At 38.2% G+C, this 16191-nt stretch overlaps 1 protein-coding gene and 1 long non-coding RNA gene across 2 annotated transcripts in view; one reads left to right on the top strand and one right to left on the bottom strand.

The window, feature by feature from the left end:
- ARHGAP28 (Rho GTPase activating protein 28) overlaps positions 1 to 15844 on the bottom strand; it is a 190120-nt gene extending 174276 nt beyond the window's left edge. The window contains exon 1 of the mRNA XM_023228475.2: positions 15723 to 15844. Within this exon, the coding sequence (XP_023084243.2) occupies positions 15723 to 15844 (122 nt within the window). The remainder of the gene's footprint in view (positions 1 to 15722) is intronic.
- Positions 15804 to 16191, top strand: part of LOC111553568 — a 991-nt gene continuing 603 nt past the window's right edge. The window contains exon 1 of the long non-coding RNA XR_002734986.1: positions 15804 to 15946. This is a non-coding gene — a long non-coding RNA (uncharacterized LOC111553568). The remainder of the gene's footprint in view (positions 15947 to 16191) is intronic.

Here is a 16191-nt window from a genome sequence, read left to right as displayed (position 1 = left end):
CGGCGAACAGGCAATGCTAATCTGTGGTGATAGAAGTCGGAAACGGGTTGGCTGGAAGGAGTAATTGAAGGAACAAAGTGCATGAAGAAAGTGTCTGGGGTGAGGGAGATGTTACAGATCTTGTTTTAGATGGCAGTTACATGGGTCAAAAATCACGGAACTGAATATTTAACAGTGCACTTTATGGTAGAGGAAGTGTATCTCGATTTTTAAACTGACTGTTATCACTAAATAAAGCATTTATTTTTATTTGTTTGTGGGTATGGCTTCAGAAACCCTGGAGGTCTTTAGATTCATGACCATTATATAATTTTCCCTCCATGGTAATGGATAAGAAGATGAAGTGAAGATAGAAAGGTGAAGAAGGAGGAAAGAAAGGTGAAAAAGTGCTCCTTGGTGCAGGGAAATTCCTGTCAAACCTCTAAGCCCATTTCCTTCCCAGGCACGTTCTTGGAACATGTCATCAGATATCAGTTTTAGGACCTAGCATGTCAGAGGACACTCAAAAGCAGAAAATGAGGGAAAAAAGTGAAATAGATTTTTCCTCTTAAAAAGTGTGTGTGTGTGTTTTGTTGAATTATTAAAAACACAAGGAAAATATTCAACAGTATGCTCCCATGTTTCTTGGATGTCTCCACTTCAGTTTAAATTCTATTAAATTTTTCTAATTTTGTGCCAAAATAGAGTATAAAGTAATTAAATGAAATATAAACATAGTTAAATTAAATGTAATTAAGTGAAGTATAAATGAAATTATTAAACTAGCACATAACATATATCTTTCAAAAAAGAAGTTATTAGTGAATATTCTCTTTAATTTTGAAAAAAATAAATAAAATAAGGTGCCATAGCATTTTTAAACACTCCCTAACATTCCTATTAATTGACTTGTCAATTCACAATCATCTGAAAAACAAAAATCAGTTCGGCTTATTGGACAGGCTATATTTTTCAAAGAAAATCTTAAACACAAGCATCTTATTAATAGATTATCTGGACTTAGGTAGCTTAGTTGAAATAAACCAAGTGCCACTTTTTGAGTAATGGAATGTACTAAATTAGGTAACAATTCATGCGACTGTACAGACAGCAAAAGTACCTGAGAGATCAATTAAATAAGTACAGTTCAATGAGAGGGGAGACAGGTGTTATCATAAAATTAGCACAGGTCTAAAACTGTGTTTTAGTTAAAAATCTAGGATTGTCTAATTACCCTCACTTTCAACTTAATAATAGGGAAAAACAGAATTTAAGCGTGAGAAAAGACCCGTGAGGTCAACTAATGGAACCCCTTCATAAACCAAATGAAGAAATTGGGTATGTCACTGAGTACAGTCTGACCCTAATCATTTTACTCAAAGTGCACATTAAATGGTCTCTACTCTCCCTCCCTTATCTCATATTTCATGGTATCAGCAATACCAGCATCTGTGGTTACATGCTGCAACGCCTCTTCCTTACGCTGGTTCTTCGGCCAAAAACACTCTTCCAGCTCTTAAAATCGCCCCCCCACTAACTCATTCTCATTCTTTAGACTTAATTGAGCTATCGACTCCTCCAAGAAGCGTTCCTTAACCCCTCTCTCACCAAACCGAACCCGAAATATTAGTTACATCTTCTCCCCTTTCCTAGAGTATCTTACGCATTTTTTTTCAATCATTCATTCATTGAACCATTCACATATTGAGTGTCAATTCTGGGCCAGTAGGCTAAAATGCTAAGGATACAGAGATAAGAGACAGTTTCTGTCCTCAAGCAGTGGAACTTTGGATGCAGCAGAAATTGATCGTGAACACACTTCTCACATAAGGACCAGCTATTAACCATTTTGTAGCCCCAGCATCCAATATCACATACGGCATAGAGAGGTTCAATAAATATTTGTTCAATTTCACTTTTTATTGCAAGAATCAGAGCTTAATTTCTTCTTGTTTTAATGAGTGAAATGATTCAAGTAAAATTTAATCTTTTAAAACAACGAGGGATATATTTACTTTCTATTAATTATCTATCCATGCTGCACTCTGTTTTATGTATGAAGCTATTATTGTTTACAATTGTTGCCAGTTTGATTTTTTATTATTCTTATTTCTATAGCATATTATCAATAGTATATATGATTCTATGAATAAAGGTTAATTTAGTATATTTTCTCTCTCAGGGAAGACTTTGTAAAGGAAGAGATGTTCAGATTTTGGAAGACTTCCCTGGCAGCTTCCAACAAAGGAGAAATCACATTTCCACACTTCAGCCTCCACAGTTAACCATTTGTTAAGACTCTAGTAAGTGCCAGGCCCTCTGATGAGGGAGAGGGAAAGGTAGTTAAGGATCCAGTAGTGAAGAAAATGGACAATATTCTTGTTCTAGAAATGTTTCCATATTATTTTGAGGCTAAGAATAAAGTTTTATCCTATATGCAAAAACGTATTATCAAAGGATTTTAAGTAAGAAAAGAAATGGATTTTTAAGTCCTGCGTTTTAGAAACGCTAGATTTCTTTCTTGACTTTTATCAGAATTTTAGTTTTTTGAGGTACATTTGTTAAAGTTCTCCTTTTCAGTCTCCCTCTTCTCTCTCTTCCTTCTTACAAGCTAAGCTTTCAGAAGGAATCATATCTACTTTCTGCCTATATTTTCTTATCTCACAATCACTCTTCAACCTGCAGCAAAGTGGCTTCCACCTCTACAACTCTATTAAACCCACAATAGCAAAGATCATCACTGATACGCGCACTACTTAATCTTGTGGATGATTTTCTTTACCATATTGGTCATTTAGCTCCTTTTGATGTGGCTGTCTGATCATTCTGAGCCTGCTGCCTTTGCTTCTGGAAAGCTCTCATCCTGTTGGTCTCCATTACGGGCTCCCAAGCCCTGCCCTTCCCTAGCTGGCATTACTCAAGTTTCCATCCTTGTTCCACTGCCGTCTCTATAGAGACTTTACCCTCTTCTGCCAGATCTCATCCAAGCCCAGTTTTAACTATCCCTGAAATGTTTAAGTCTCCCATGAATAAATAGCTTAGAACTTTCAGCCTTGATCTCTCTCCTAGGCTTCCAACTTGTATAGCCACCTGTTTGCTGAGCATATACACTTAATTATCCCACAAGAACCTAAAGGTTGAAATTTCACATGTCAAACTCATTGTCTGCCCATCCACAATCTGCTCATCCACCACAAATCCCAACTTCAGTACCTACCACTCCCAGACGGAAAACCAAGTCATGGCCGGGCACGATGGCTCACGCCTGTAATCCCTGCACAAAGGCCGAGGTGGGTGGATCACCTGAGGTCAGGAGTTCGAGGCCAGCCTGGCCAACGTGATGAAACCCTGTCTCTACTAAAAATACAAAAAAAGTTATCCGGGCATGGTGGTGGGTGCCCGTAATCCTAGTTACTCAGGAGGCTGAGGCAGGAGAATCACTTGAACCCAGTAAGTTGAGGTTGCAGTGAGCCAAGATTACACCACTGAACTCCAGCCTGGGCAACAAGAGCAAAACACTCCATCTTAAAAAAAAAAAAAAAAAAAAAAAAAAAGAAAGAAAGAAAGAAAGAAAAGAAAAAGAAAAAAAGAAAACCAAGTTATGTGTTCCTAGTTCTCAGCATGCATTTAATCACCAAATCATACCAACTTCTTTGCTTGTTTTCCCCATGGAATCCTTCAGCATCTTTCACCCATATTCCCACAACTCTAGCCGAGGCCTTCATCAGCTTTACTTAAGCTACTTCATTACCCTTCTAAACCATTTCTCCAGCTCTTTGTGGTCTATTTGAAAACCATCTTTTATACTCTAGAGGAAGAAAGCGATTGGGTGATCCTGGAAAAGAATAAAAGCAAAGAGCTACAAGATTACAGTTTTGATTTTATGGATTTTGATCCAAATAGCCTTCAAACCAGATTAAAATACTAATGAGCCAAACTGGATGTGGGCACGGTTGGGGGTAGGGGAGTAAGAGACAAAAGCAAGAATAACCTAGAGTAAGATTTGGCTAAATGACGAGTTCCTGTTTAAGATACACTTTAAAAGCCCGCTAAATGGCAAAGCACTTCCATGAACTCTAAAGAGAACTGGTGCTATTTTTTTTTTCTTAACTCCCACAATAAGAACTTTTTTATCATCTGGATAAGAGGAGTATCATGTTTGTTTAGGATTGGTATAATCGAAATCAGCTTCACTTGGGCTTCTTATAAGCAATGACTCATGTTATTTTAGCTGGTGTGGGATCATTGCCTCATGAAGGATGACACAGCTTTAGACATGCAGATCCTGGCCTGCTTTTTCCAATTCCATGCCTCCAGCAGCTGGAAGAGGTGGGAGTCCTCCAGCCTGCAGCTTTCTGCAACTCAGCACAATTCAGATTTTATGAAAACAGTTGCCAAGTCGACCTTGTAATCACAAGAGCCTTATAAATGAGGAGGGAAAGGAGTTCAGTTGTGGTATGTTAAAAATCACAGGGCCAGGCATCCTCTGTTTTTCAAAACAGAATCTGTGGAAACTTACAGTCAGCTCTTTCCCTCATTAATTGCTTACTCTATTGAGGTCAGTAATTTTTTTGTTTTTAAGATGACAATGAAAAGTCACAGCAAATATGTTTTCAAGACTCTCCAACTTACATTCACTAAGATAATGTGCACGGGTGGTTGTAACAGTGTTTGAAAGGAAGCTAAGGAAATGCCATTCTCATAATCGACACCACCTTTTCTCTAGCTCCATACCCAGTCAGGGAGCCAGTTCTCCCCTCCTCCATGTTTTCCTTGCTGTTGGCCTGCCTGCTTCCCCGAACCCAGGAGACTACGCTGTAGGCCTGTGCGAATGCTATGGGGATGGGGAGCAGGTGGTTGAACCTGGCTGGACAGGTTGGTAATTCCCTATGAGGCTCTAGGCAAGACACTTTTCCATACTTTGCTTTCCAGTTGTAGCACAGACATTGTTCCTGGCTGTCCTTACTCATGACTGGTCTTCAAGAAACTTAGTTCTCATTAGCAACGTACTCTGAACTCCCTAGCTGGTTAAAAATAATGAGAAGACACTCCCGAAGACACGGCAGTTAGCAGAAAAGCCCAGACTACTATTTATTGTATCATGAAAATGATTGTCCTATCTCTGTAGTTCTGGTGTCCTAAGAACTGAAGTTTATTAAAATGAATAGCTTGACAAATTAACACAAGGGCCCAGAGACTGAGGGCCATTATGATTCTGACCTTGCAGAGGATTCAGGTGCAGACTAAAATGGGCCTAGGATTCGTTTTCTAAATGGAAATATCTGAGGCTCTTCTGAGACTGGCATCATCCATGGCTCCAAGGTCACTGATGGACAAGGGCTGTACTCGGGCTTACAGGAGACTAGGGATGGCTCAGGAGTCTGAGCTTCCACAGCCTACATTTTTGAGCAAGATTTAGAACAGAACAGTCATCTCTACAGTGATCGTTGTCTAGGACCTGACTTGATCCCCTGGTTGCCTTCAACTCGGACAAGGTGAAAACTTGACTGAAAATTGGGAGAGAATAAAGGAAGAACTCATTAATTCTCATGAAGTGGTATTTCTCAATGTTCATTAAGGATTCTTTCGGTGGGGCCGGGCAAGGTGGCTCATGCCTGTAATCGTAGCACTTTGGGAGGCCAAGGTGGGCAGATCACCTGAGGTCAGGAGTTCCAGACCCGCCTGATCAACATGGAGAAACCCTGTCTCTACTAAACATACAAAATTAGCCAAGCGAGGTGGCGCATGCCTGTAATCCCAGTTACTCGGGAGGCTGAGGCAGGACAATCGGTTGAACCCGGGAGGCGGAGGTTGCAGTGAGCCAAGATCACGCCATTGCACTCCAGCCTGGGCAACGAGAGCGAAACTTGTCACACACACACACACACACCTAAAAAGAATTCTTATGGTATAAATCATACTGCAAGGAATTAAGCAAAAAAAATGTTTTTAACTATAGAAATATATTTTAGTAGTTAAAAAAGCAACTAATAAAACTAAAGTGAAAAATTGTAAGATCTAGTTACTAAGAACATAAACCTAAAGATTAAAGGATTAAAACCTGCCCTTCTTCTGCAAGAGAGAGAGAGAGAGAGAGAAGCCCACCACAGGAAGATTTCCTGTTACTGACTGCCTAGATCTTACCTTCTTAGTCAATTTGAATGTCTTCTCTAGAATAGTTTGTCTAGTTTTAAATACTGTTAAATATAGTCTTAAATAAGACTATGTGAAGGATAAGAATATAAATTTTTAAAAATCCTATTATTGAACTTCCTTCAAGTGATAACAACAGTTCTCAAATATATTATTATATTTAAATCAATTTCATATATCCATTCATAACCACTTCTATGCTTATTCCATTAAAACAGAATAGAAATGTCTACAAAACGAAAGACTAAATCAACACTGAATATTTGTAACCTCTACTACGTGGAAGTTGCTCTTGCTGGTTATTAACAGGGCTATACCGGTATTGTCCCTGCTCACCATAATCAAACTAAGGCAGAGAAACAATATATCCATAATATACTAATAATGTTACAAGATTTAAATAACAGGTTAAAAGCACCAGTTCTAGAAAAGACTGGGTTGGAATGTTGGCGCTCCTTGCTGTGTGATTTTGGGTTACTTCTGTGCTTTGGTTTCTTCCTGTGTCACAGAACTGCTGTAAAGAATAACTGGGATAATGTATGTCAAGCTTTCAGCACAGTGCTTGCCTTATTTGTAAGCTCTGATTAAAGCTAGGACTTATTTTTAAAGAATCAACATCGCAGGACCATAGGGCATGATGAGCGCATGACTGATTACCAAATGAGCATTATGGTGGTAGGTGGCAGCCTGTCACGGTAAATGAGCGTTACGGTGGTAGATGGCAGCCTGTCACGGCAGCCAGAACTCTTCTGGCTACAGTTTTCAAGGAAACCTTCAGAGAAGTTTAGTCCTCATTTCTTTGACTGCGTTTATTCATTCTCTCTGTCTTTTCTGCTTTTTATCTCTTGCCATTTAAATACAGATTTAATCCCAACCACTGACATGTAACTTTGGCTACTACATAAATGTTTGTGTTGTAGTGAGGGTAAGAGGAAAAGTGGAGAGAGAAGAAATAAATCAAATATCATAGTATGAGTTATAATGCCATTTTAGGATGTTGAGAATTTTTTCTAGTCACTGTCAGATTTCTCCACTGATCTTCAAAAACATAAAATAATTGATGAACCTTTGTATAAAGGTAAATACACTAACAGGTGATTTCTTTTTAAGGCAAAAGCATTGGTCAGTGTTTTCTAAATTGATTTTCATAAATGAATACTCAATAGGAAATTTCAATGGGATTTTTTCCCCTGTACACTATAAATGTATATAAGTAAATTTTGTGGCTAACCACAAAGTTTAACAAAGATACAAAGATTTATGTCTGGTACATAAAAGATAATCAGTACCCAAACTTACAATTGCTAAAATAGCACAAATAAATCTCAAGTGTTTGACAGTTTAAGAAATACTACCTACTACTTTTGTCCTTGGTTTCCAGTTTCTCCTTCCTGTGCTTTGTATTGTGTATTTGTATGCAGTCATCATCTATTCATCTAAGGGATCAGAAAAGGAATGCATGGATTTAATTAGTTTTTAAGAGTAACATGACACAGGCAGCTGGTTGTCTAAGGGATACTTAGTATATGTTCTCCCAACCTTGGATTACATGGCACTAACTACCTGTCCAATGGATAGTTTATCTATGTTATTCATTTATTGAAGAGTGACATAACACATATGATACTCAAAGAATGTGTCATAAACCCCAGATAGTTAAGAAGATGCATATATAGCAAAACAATCTACTTTCTTTACTTCCCACTTTAGAGACTAAAGCAACTTGAAGTTTTTGTACACTTTATTATTTTGTTGTGATGCACAGCCTACAGTAATCACAAAGAAATGATGTATGAAACTTCATATGATAAAGAATGATACATTATGAAAAACTCACTAACTCAATAACCAGAGCACAGCAAGAGACAAAAAGCAAACAAGCTAAAAAAAAAAAAACTCTCAAAGAAACCAAAATAAATGCTATCAAATTCTTTAACAAAAGAGTATACACTTTAATCCTTTAAACCGCATTTCCTTCACATAGTTGTAACAAGCTGGTTATCTAATCAAAAGCAAATTACAAAGCATGTTAAAAGTAACAATATTAGAAATAAAAGTACTGCTAAAGACTTTCAGAGCTGCCTGAAGAAATAAGTAATAATTTCAATTTTTAGGATTTTTAGGAAATAAAACAATATACCAATATAGACTATTTATTAGTAAAGCAAGCAAACTTACACATCTCAAAGGGTACCTTTACTTTAGTAACACATGCAATTATGCTGTCTTAATGACAACAGTTATTAAGAAAAGGTTAATTTCTAACACTATTTAAGGGTGTGCCTGACTTATTTTCATCCAAAGACGCTTAAAAACAAAGCAAAGTGTATTGCCTAAATAGATAGAATTTATTTCCAAAATTTTCTTCTGAAAAACATTCCATTTATCTCCTTTGCTTTGCTATATAACATTTTACTTTTATTCCTGGCTAGAACTGATATCTACAGACCATATGGTTGAGAAATAAGAACATGGCAATTACCTCAGACACAAAATTGTTTAGTTTGAGGATGGAATGAGAAAAAATTCTGATTACATGCAAATTAGAATGTTTACTTTAGTTAAAATACATTTGCAGATGTTCACATAACATCTCCAGAACACTAGTAAAAGGAAAATGTTTTCCATCAGGTACAAAGATAATTCTAAAAGAATAAAAGACAGTTTCAGTAATACTCTCTAGGCAAACTGGGATTTAAGAACAGCTACACTCTCTTTACACAGTTTTTAATTTAGCAACTTTCTGATTCTTTTTTTTTTTTTTTTTGAGGCAGAGTTTCACTCTTGTTGCCAAGGCCAGAGTGCAATGGCATGATCTTGGCTCACCGCAACCTCTGCCTCCTGGGTTCAAGTGATTCTCCTGCCTCAGCCTCCCAAGTAGCTGGGACTACAGGCGCCCACCACCACGCCCGACTAATTTTGTATTTTTTTCTAAGTTGAGACGGGGCTTCACCATGTTAGTCAGGTTGGTCTTGAACTCCCAACCTCAGGTGATCCGCTCAACCTCGGCCTCCCAAAGTGCTGGGATTATAGGTGTGAGCCACTGTACCCAGCTGATTTTTTTTTCTTTGAGCCTATTAATAAACATTTGTTTCCAAAAAATTTTTAAAAATAGAAAATCTATCTTTAGAGCTTTCATAAAGTCAGACCAGGTCAAATTAAATCATTTTTTATACTTTGTGTCAAAACTGAAAAAAAAAAAAAAAAAAAGAGTGGATTAAATAACTGTTGATGCCTATTTATATTTGGCTGACTTTTTAAAAGCTAATGGGGTAAAAACAAAATCAGCAAGACTCCTAGATGTCTATTTCACAGTATGTAAAATAAGTCAAATATAGAAGAAATGAGAGAAATAGAAAGTCACCTTTAGAACACCACCTTAGTGAACTTTACTGACAAGATCCACAGATAAATGCTAAAAGGAAAGTTTAAAGAGAAAAAGCATATTTCCATAGTCTCAAAGTATCTCTCCAAAGGTAGCTATTAATCATAAAGAGGAAAATAGTAACTTTTATAGTACAGAAATCTGGCAGACACCACCTTATCCAGATGATCAAACCTAACACCAATATTAGTAAGACGTCAACATCGCATACCCACGGTATGATGCCCTCAGAGGAACCCAACATTACTTCCACAGATTTCTCATCAAAAATGCATAAGCTTGGTCAGGCATGAAGGCTCACATCTGTAATCCCAGCACTTGGGGAGGTCAAGGTGGGTAGATCACTCGAGCCCAGAAGTTTGAGACCAGCCTGGGCAACATGGCAAAACTACATCTCTACAAAAAATACAAAAATTAGCCAGGCGTGGTGGCATGTGCCTGTAGCCTCAGCGACTCAGGAGGCTGACATGGGAGGATTACTTAGGTCCAGGAGGTCCAGGCTACAGTGAGCCATAATTAGACCACTGCACTCCAGCCTGGGTGACAGTGCAAGACCTTGGCTCAAAAAAAAAAAAAAAAAAATTACACTATAACCTTAATCTAATCATGAGAAACATCAGATCAACCCAATTTGAAGGACTGCCTATAAATCACCAACCAGTTCTCAAAAAGTGTCATGAAAGACAAAGACAGACTGTCAGATTGCAGGAGACTCGGGAGACACAACAAAATTCAGTGTGGAGTCCTACATTCAATTCTACAACAGGAAAATTCCAATTCTAGTGGAAAACTGGTGAAATCAGAACATAGTTCGTAGTTTCGTTTATAGTATTGTATCAGTTTTACTTTGTTTAGTTTCCACAAATGGTATTCTGGTTTTGCAAGATGCTAACATTTGGGGAATCTGGGTAAAGGTTACGCAGAAACTTTCTGGACTACTTTTGCAAGTTTCAAAATTACATCCAAATAGAAAGTTAAAAGTTACGACTTTTTAGTCATCATCTTCATCTACGTGAGGCGATTCTATAATACTCTAAATTCCCTAAATTTTTGTGCACACGTTACAGATTAATGATCAAGGAGAAGTGAGCAGCTTAAAAATGGATAGAGCAACTGGCCAAATATGTAGCCATATGACACCATCAGAGGAAATGTACCAGATGTTTTCCAACAGCTCTGCATATGAAGGAACCTACGCTCAGCAGGGATCCCACTATAAAAAGAAACCAGAGACATCAACTCTGGTTTCAACCATAACATGAAGAATGACCTACAAATACCTATTGTCTAGTAAGAATCTTATTTCCATTACTGTTTTTGAATCCTTTCAAGAAAGCATACCTAGTATCCCCCAGAATTTGGTGTCCCTGTGCATGTGTACCTAAACTCACACAGGCCTACACGAATGCTTAGTAAGAGTCAGCACCTGGAAATAAATGTCTTCTTAATTAATTAATTTCAGTCCAATAAATCTATCACTAAAAGTTGCTAAATTTAGTTTTTCCTCAATATAAAGTATGTACTTAGTAATCATCAATTCCATTTTAATCAAATTATCTTATTATTAGGAATCGTTAAGAAACAATAGCCCCCTCATAGAAGTTTAAACATTGCTGTAGAATTAAAATTCCTAGGATAACCTTGGTTAGCTTCTATATTTGTTTTCGAGGAAGAGTTGGCTGTTTCCCTCCTCTATTTTTGTCCTCTCTCGGGAAGTTTATGGTATAACTAGATAAATATCAGAAATAATCATGGCCATTTTCTACTATACCTTCACTAACAAAATACTGTATTTCATTATTTGTATATACTCAGGAAACCCTTGAAAAACAAAATATCTAGCTTTATCTTTGGCTACCTTTCATTTTATCAGTGAAATTATTTTGTATGTTTGTCCATAGTCTCACTCTGGATTCTGAATAGAAGCTTGGCCTCTCTAAAAATCATGATTCTAATTTCAACCACTTAACAGAACTGATCATTTATAGTTATTTTATTCTCTTTCTTCCTTTACAAGAGGATGTGGATATACAATTTTGTGAAAAAAAGAATTAGTTCTCTTCCTCGCAACAAATACTTATGACTTGTGAGTCTCTTCGCTGCATGAATCAATTTTGCAGTGGTTTGAATCCCCCATGATCTAGAAATGCACTGTGGACACCAAGTAGGACTCCCTGCCACTGTTAAGCACATAAAGGTGCTAAACCCAGAAGGTACTTGGTATTCCTCATCAGGAATAAGCCTAAACTGCCCAGAAACGCAAGCTGAGTATGTTTTTTGTTGTTGCTGTAATATCAAATTAGTCGACCAAAATGGAAAATAAGTGAGAATGAAATATGTTTACTAAAACTTCCTCTGAGGGAATGATGCTCTTGCTTTAAACTACTGAAAAGCTGATGTGCCTATTAGGGACCGAAAGATGTTGAATCTTCATGGTTTTCTTGCCTTTTAGCTCCAAAGACACAAATTAAAATTCGTGTTACAAGTATGCCATGCTAATGAAAAGTCATAGCCAAAATAGACTCTGTGGAGTCCTTGAAATTAATTCCTAAGAAAACTTGAAAAGATAAAAGTAATATGAGAAAATATAATTAATTATGAGAATTAACAAGCAAGTCTATTCATCCTCACACTCTATTAGAATCAAGGAATATGGTGACAGAAATTGAATAAAAAATAGGAAATAATTCTTAAAGAAACAGGAGTTGTGGGAAGGAATCCCAAAGGCTCAAAAGGAAATACGTACAACCGTATTTTAAATGCCACAGCAGATTGCCCCATGCAAATTAAAAGAGCAAAAACAGAACAGGACAAGATGGACAAAGGATAATCTATATATTAAAAATCAATGTATCAACTTACATATTCTGAATATTGATTTTAAAAAAAGAACTTAAATCTGAGGATTCCTTACCATCAATATTTCCCAACCTAGAATCTTTTAGGTACACACAACTCCCTCTAAAGCCAGTGCATTTATATGACTTCAGGTGGTTTCATTTATTATGCTCCACACATAGTTTTAACTAATTTATAAAATGAGGTAAGAATGAATGATTCCTTTGATTCTTCGGAATTGCAAGATCGGAGCTATAAAACTCAGATATTTGAGTTTTAAATGGCTCCCTTTTTTTTTTTTTCTTGACATATAAGGCTTTCTTAACCCTGTTTTGTTTGTCCACTTCTGATAGTGATGCAAGTACCAAAAATGTTTGACTCTCCTCTTTACAGCAACAACACCTGATTAAAAGTGGTAACAGTAGGAATATAGCTAACATATCTGGTGCTTCCTTTGCGTTAGTCAATATCCTAAGCAGCGAAAGTAAATTGCCCAAGGCCACACTGTAGTAACTGGTGCAGAGTCAGGGTCTGCCAATGTGACCTCAAGCCTGAGTAACTGACAAGTACATTTCACTGGCTACTTACTTTAGGAAAACAAAATAAAATTAGTAAAAATAAAAGAAAATGAGCAGGCCCTAAAGAAACTGCTTCAGTGTTGAAGGGAAACAGGGAGAGCGTGGCAAACAAGCACAGCAGCCCCCATGATGGACCAGCCTTGGCTCAGCTTCAGTTAGGGATGGCAGGCAGCAGGGCAGGCCTGAGATGCTGGGTCCTTCAATCTTTTTTTTTTTTTAATGGTTAGCTAACAATCCAGATTTACATCTGAAGCCTCTTGATGTAGAAATATTGTCACTTACTTCATCTTTTTTCTCAAAGCCTTGCTCGTTTGAAAGGTAAAGGACCACATTCTTGGGGCAGGGATTATGTCCCATTTATCTTTGTAATCCAAATGTCTAACAAGTTACTGGCACATAGTAGGCACAAACAGGTTGAGGCTGGCAGTTAAAAATCCCACCATTTTATCTTGGCTATTTTGTAATCTTGGCAGGAATTCATTAATTTATTCAACAAATATTTATTGGGCTACTACGATGTACCAGATACTGCTCTAGGGATACAATAGTGGAAAAAAATGACCAAATAGAAAGATACTGTATTCTATTTTACTGGGAAAAGGCTAGAAAAAAAACCCTTAAAAACATATAAACTCAGGTGTAGTAGGGGTCTGGAAAATAAAAAAGAATGGTTTGCTTTGAATTGAACCTATGCCACCAAGAGCTAAAAAATAATGATAGTTAGATACAAAAGTCCACACTTTCTAGTGCCATTCTGGTCATTGCTCCACAAATAGGTTACAAATGTGTAAGCAATTTAAAGGAAAGGGTATTCTTGAAAGAGAGAGTGCTTTCTTCAGAAGTAGAACAATGTGATCTTGCTTCTTGGCTTGAAAGGAAGTATTGGCCGTTAGTTAGTGAGTCAAAGGTTAATAACTTGGGCCTGATTATTTCTGTTATCAGACTTATGATTAATGGTGTCCTCTGGCTCTTTGTAAATACAGGAACCTCTTTTTGATTGCTTTTTTACTAGGAACCAAGGAATTAAGCTATTCTCTTGTGATTGGGTTGCAGAGGGCCAGGGGGGCCTGCAGCAGAGGGACAATGGTACCAAGGCTCCCATAGAGTGCAGGGCAGCCACCAAAAATGCAAACTTAGAACAATGTGAATCTAATTGGCAACCTTAAGGTGAAATACTAGCTCTGACATGTAACGCTTGCTCTCATGTATTATCATTCCACAAGACCACATGGTGACTTAATAGAACTTCTGCTTCTAGTTTGCTTTGGAAACGGATGTAGTTTCAAATCGCCCAAATGGCACAATCTGGCTGGCGCTCTGAGACAGCTGCTGGGAATTATAGACAGGACAGCTACACTAGAATCGTTTAAGAAATGGACAAACTTGGCCCATGCTTTTCATCAACACACATACACACACACACACACACACAGATACACACATATATATATTTACTTAGTCATAATCTGAGTACTTACAGCCAATGATTATGTTTAGAAAAGAAAATACCCTAAAGACAAAAGCCAGTTTATATTTTCAAGGAGCCTTTAAAAGTATATGCACAACTCCTAAAGCTGGAAAAAAATGTTATTTTCCCACTGTCTTTATATAAAAATGAGATTTCACTCAATCTGCTGTTTTTGAAAGAAACAACATTTTCTTTGTTAGCCAAGCCCAACATAGATCTCTTGCCAATGTAGTTTGTTCTTCCCATGGATACTAGCCAAAAAGATATTCCTTGAAATAAAGTCACAATCTGTTAATTCGGAAATCAATTAAAATCACAATCAATTAAATTAGGGAACAGAAGCAATCATTATCACATAACTAAAGTTAAAAGGATGAGAAAAAAGAAATGATTAAAAATAAACATGATGAAAACACATCACTCAAATTGCCCACTTGTAAAGAAAAGCATTCATCAATGGATCAGATAGTCACATTTACACAAATAAAACTTCCCCCAAATATGTATCAAATATCAAACCATCTCACTCATCACAATACTTTTGTCTACCCACTTAACCACTTTTGTTTTAGTTAAGGAGAGTCTCATTGTCCTTGATTTTGCATCAAATGGATGATCACTGACACAGTAATTTAACATAGATCCCTGATTAAATCTGAAATATACAGGATGAGATGCTTATAGGCTTCTTTTGACCAAAAGGAAATATAATTGCATTGACAGCATAGAGTTGACATTAGCAGTAATCAAATAACGACACCAATGCATTTATACAATTGAAAGGTTTTAACATGTAGAAATAAAATTGTCTTTTAAAGTCTACTGAGGTGTACCTTTTAGAGAATTTCTCAACCTACATTTTAAATCAGGCATGCAGTTACTGAACAAGCTCTCAAAAGGAGTATTCTGAGGATTTAGGGTTATGTATTTTAATGTTTTCTTTTCATGTGCTGCTTGTGTTTCATTTGGAATTTTTTTTAATTTCCCGAGATTTTATAGGCAACTTTGGCCGAAATGAGGTGTGTGTGTATGTATATATATATATACACACACACATACACACACACACGACTTATCCTCAATTATCAAGAATGCAATCCCGCTGCTAATCCCTGCTAGCCAACGACTTCAGCCCAGGCTGGTGGAGCCTTGGAGCGTTTCCCACCTCCAGTCAAAGACAATGCAAAGAACCTCAGGCTCACTCATCTAGTCCATTAAAACTTGAAACAACAATCAGCGCCCAGGCAGAAGGCGCAGCTGCACGGCGAACCCCCCAAGCCCAGCGCCACTGCGCCGCCCTGGCGGGAGCGGCTCCGAGTACCTGCTGAGCGGGTGGCTGGCGGCGGCCCGGGGCGCGCAGCGCGACTCTGCGTTGGGGGGCTGGGCGCGGGCGTACGAGTGGTAGGCGGTCAGCACCACGCCGCCCGAGTCCTCCACCTCCATCGTCAGCCGCGCATGTCTCGGCGCCGGCCCCAGAACAAAGACCGGGACCAGCATGGACCGGCGCGCCGGGAGGCTGTCAGCAGCTGGGCGGCGAGGCCGGAGGTGCGACCAGCCGCTCTCTACGGCGGCTGTCAGTGGCCCCCGGTCAGGCCCGCCCCGCCCCGCCCCGGGCGCGCGAATTCGCAGACGCTGGGAACCACGCCCACGGGCTGGAGTGGGGGCGGGCATGGTGTGTGTGTGTGTCTGTCTGTCTGCGTGTGTGCCTGTGTGTGTGCGCGCGTCTATGTGCCTGTGTGTGCCTGTCTGTGCGTGTGTGTGCCTGTTTGTGTGCCTGTGTATGTGTGCAC

This window comes from Piliocolobus tephrosceles, chromosome 18, assembly GCF_002776525.5.
Source record: "Piliocolobus tephrosceles isolate RC106 chromosome 18, ASM277652v3, whole genome shotgun sequence".
Classification (NCBI taxonomy): domain Eukaryota; kingdom Metazoa; phylum Chordata; class Mammalia; order Primates; family Cercopithecidae; genus Piliocolobus; species Piliocolobus tephrosceles.
Note: the sequence above shows the minus strand (reverse complement) of the source record. Positions and strands in the feature narration are given on the sequence as shown.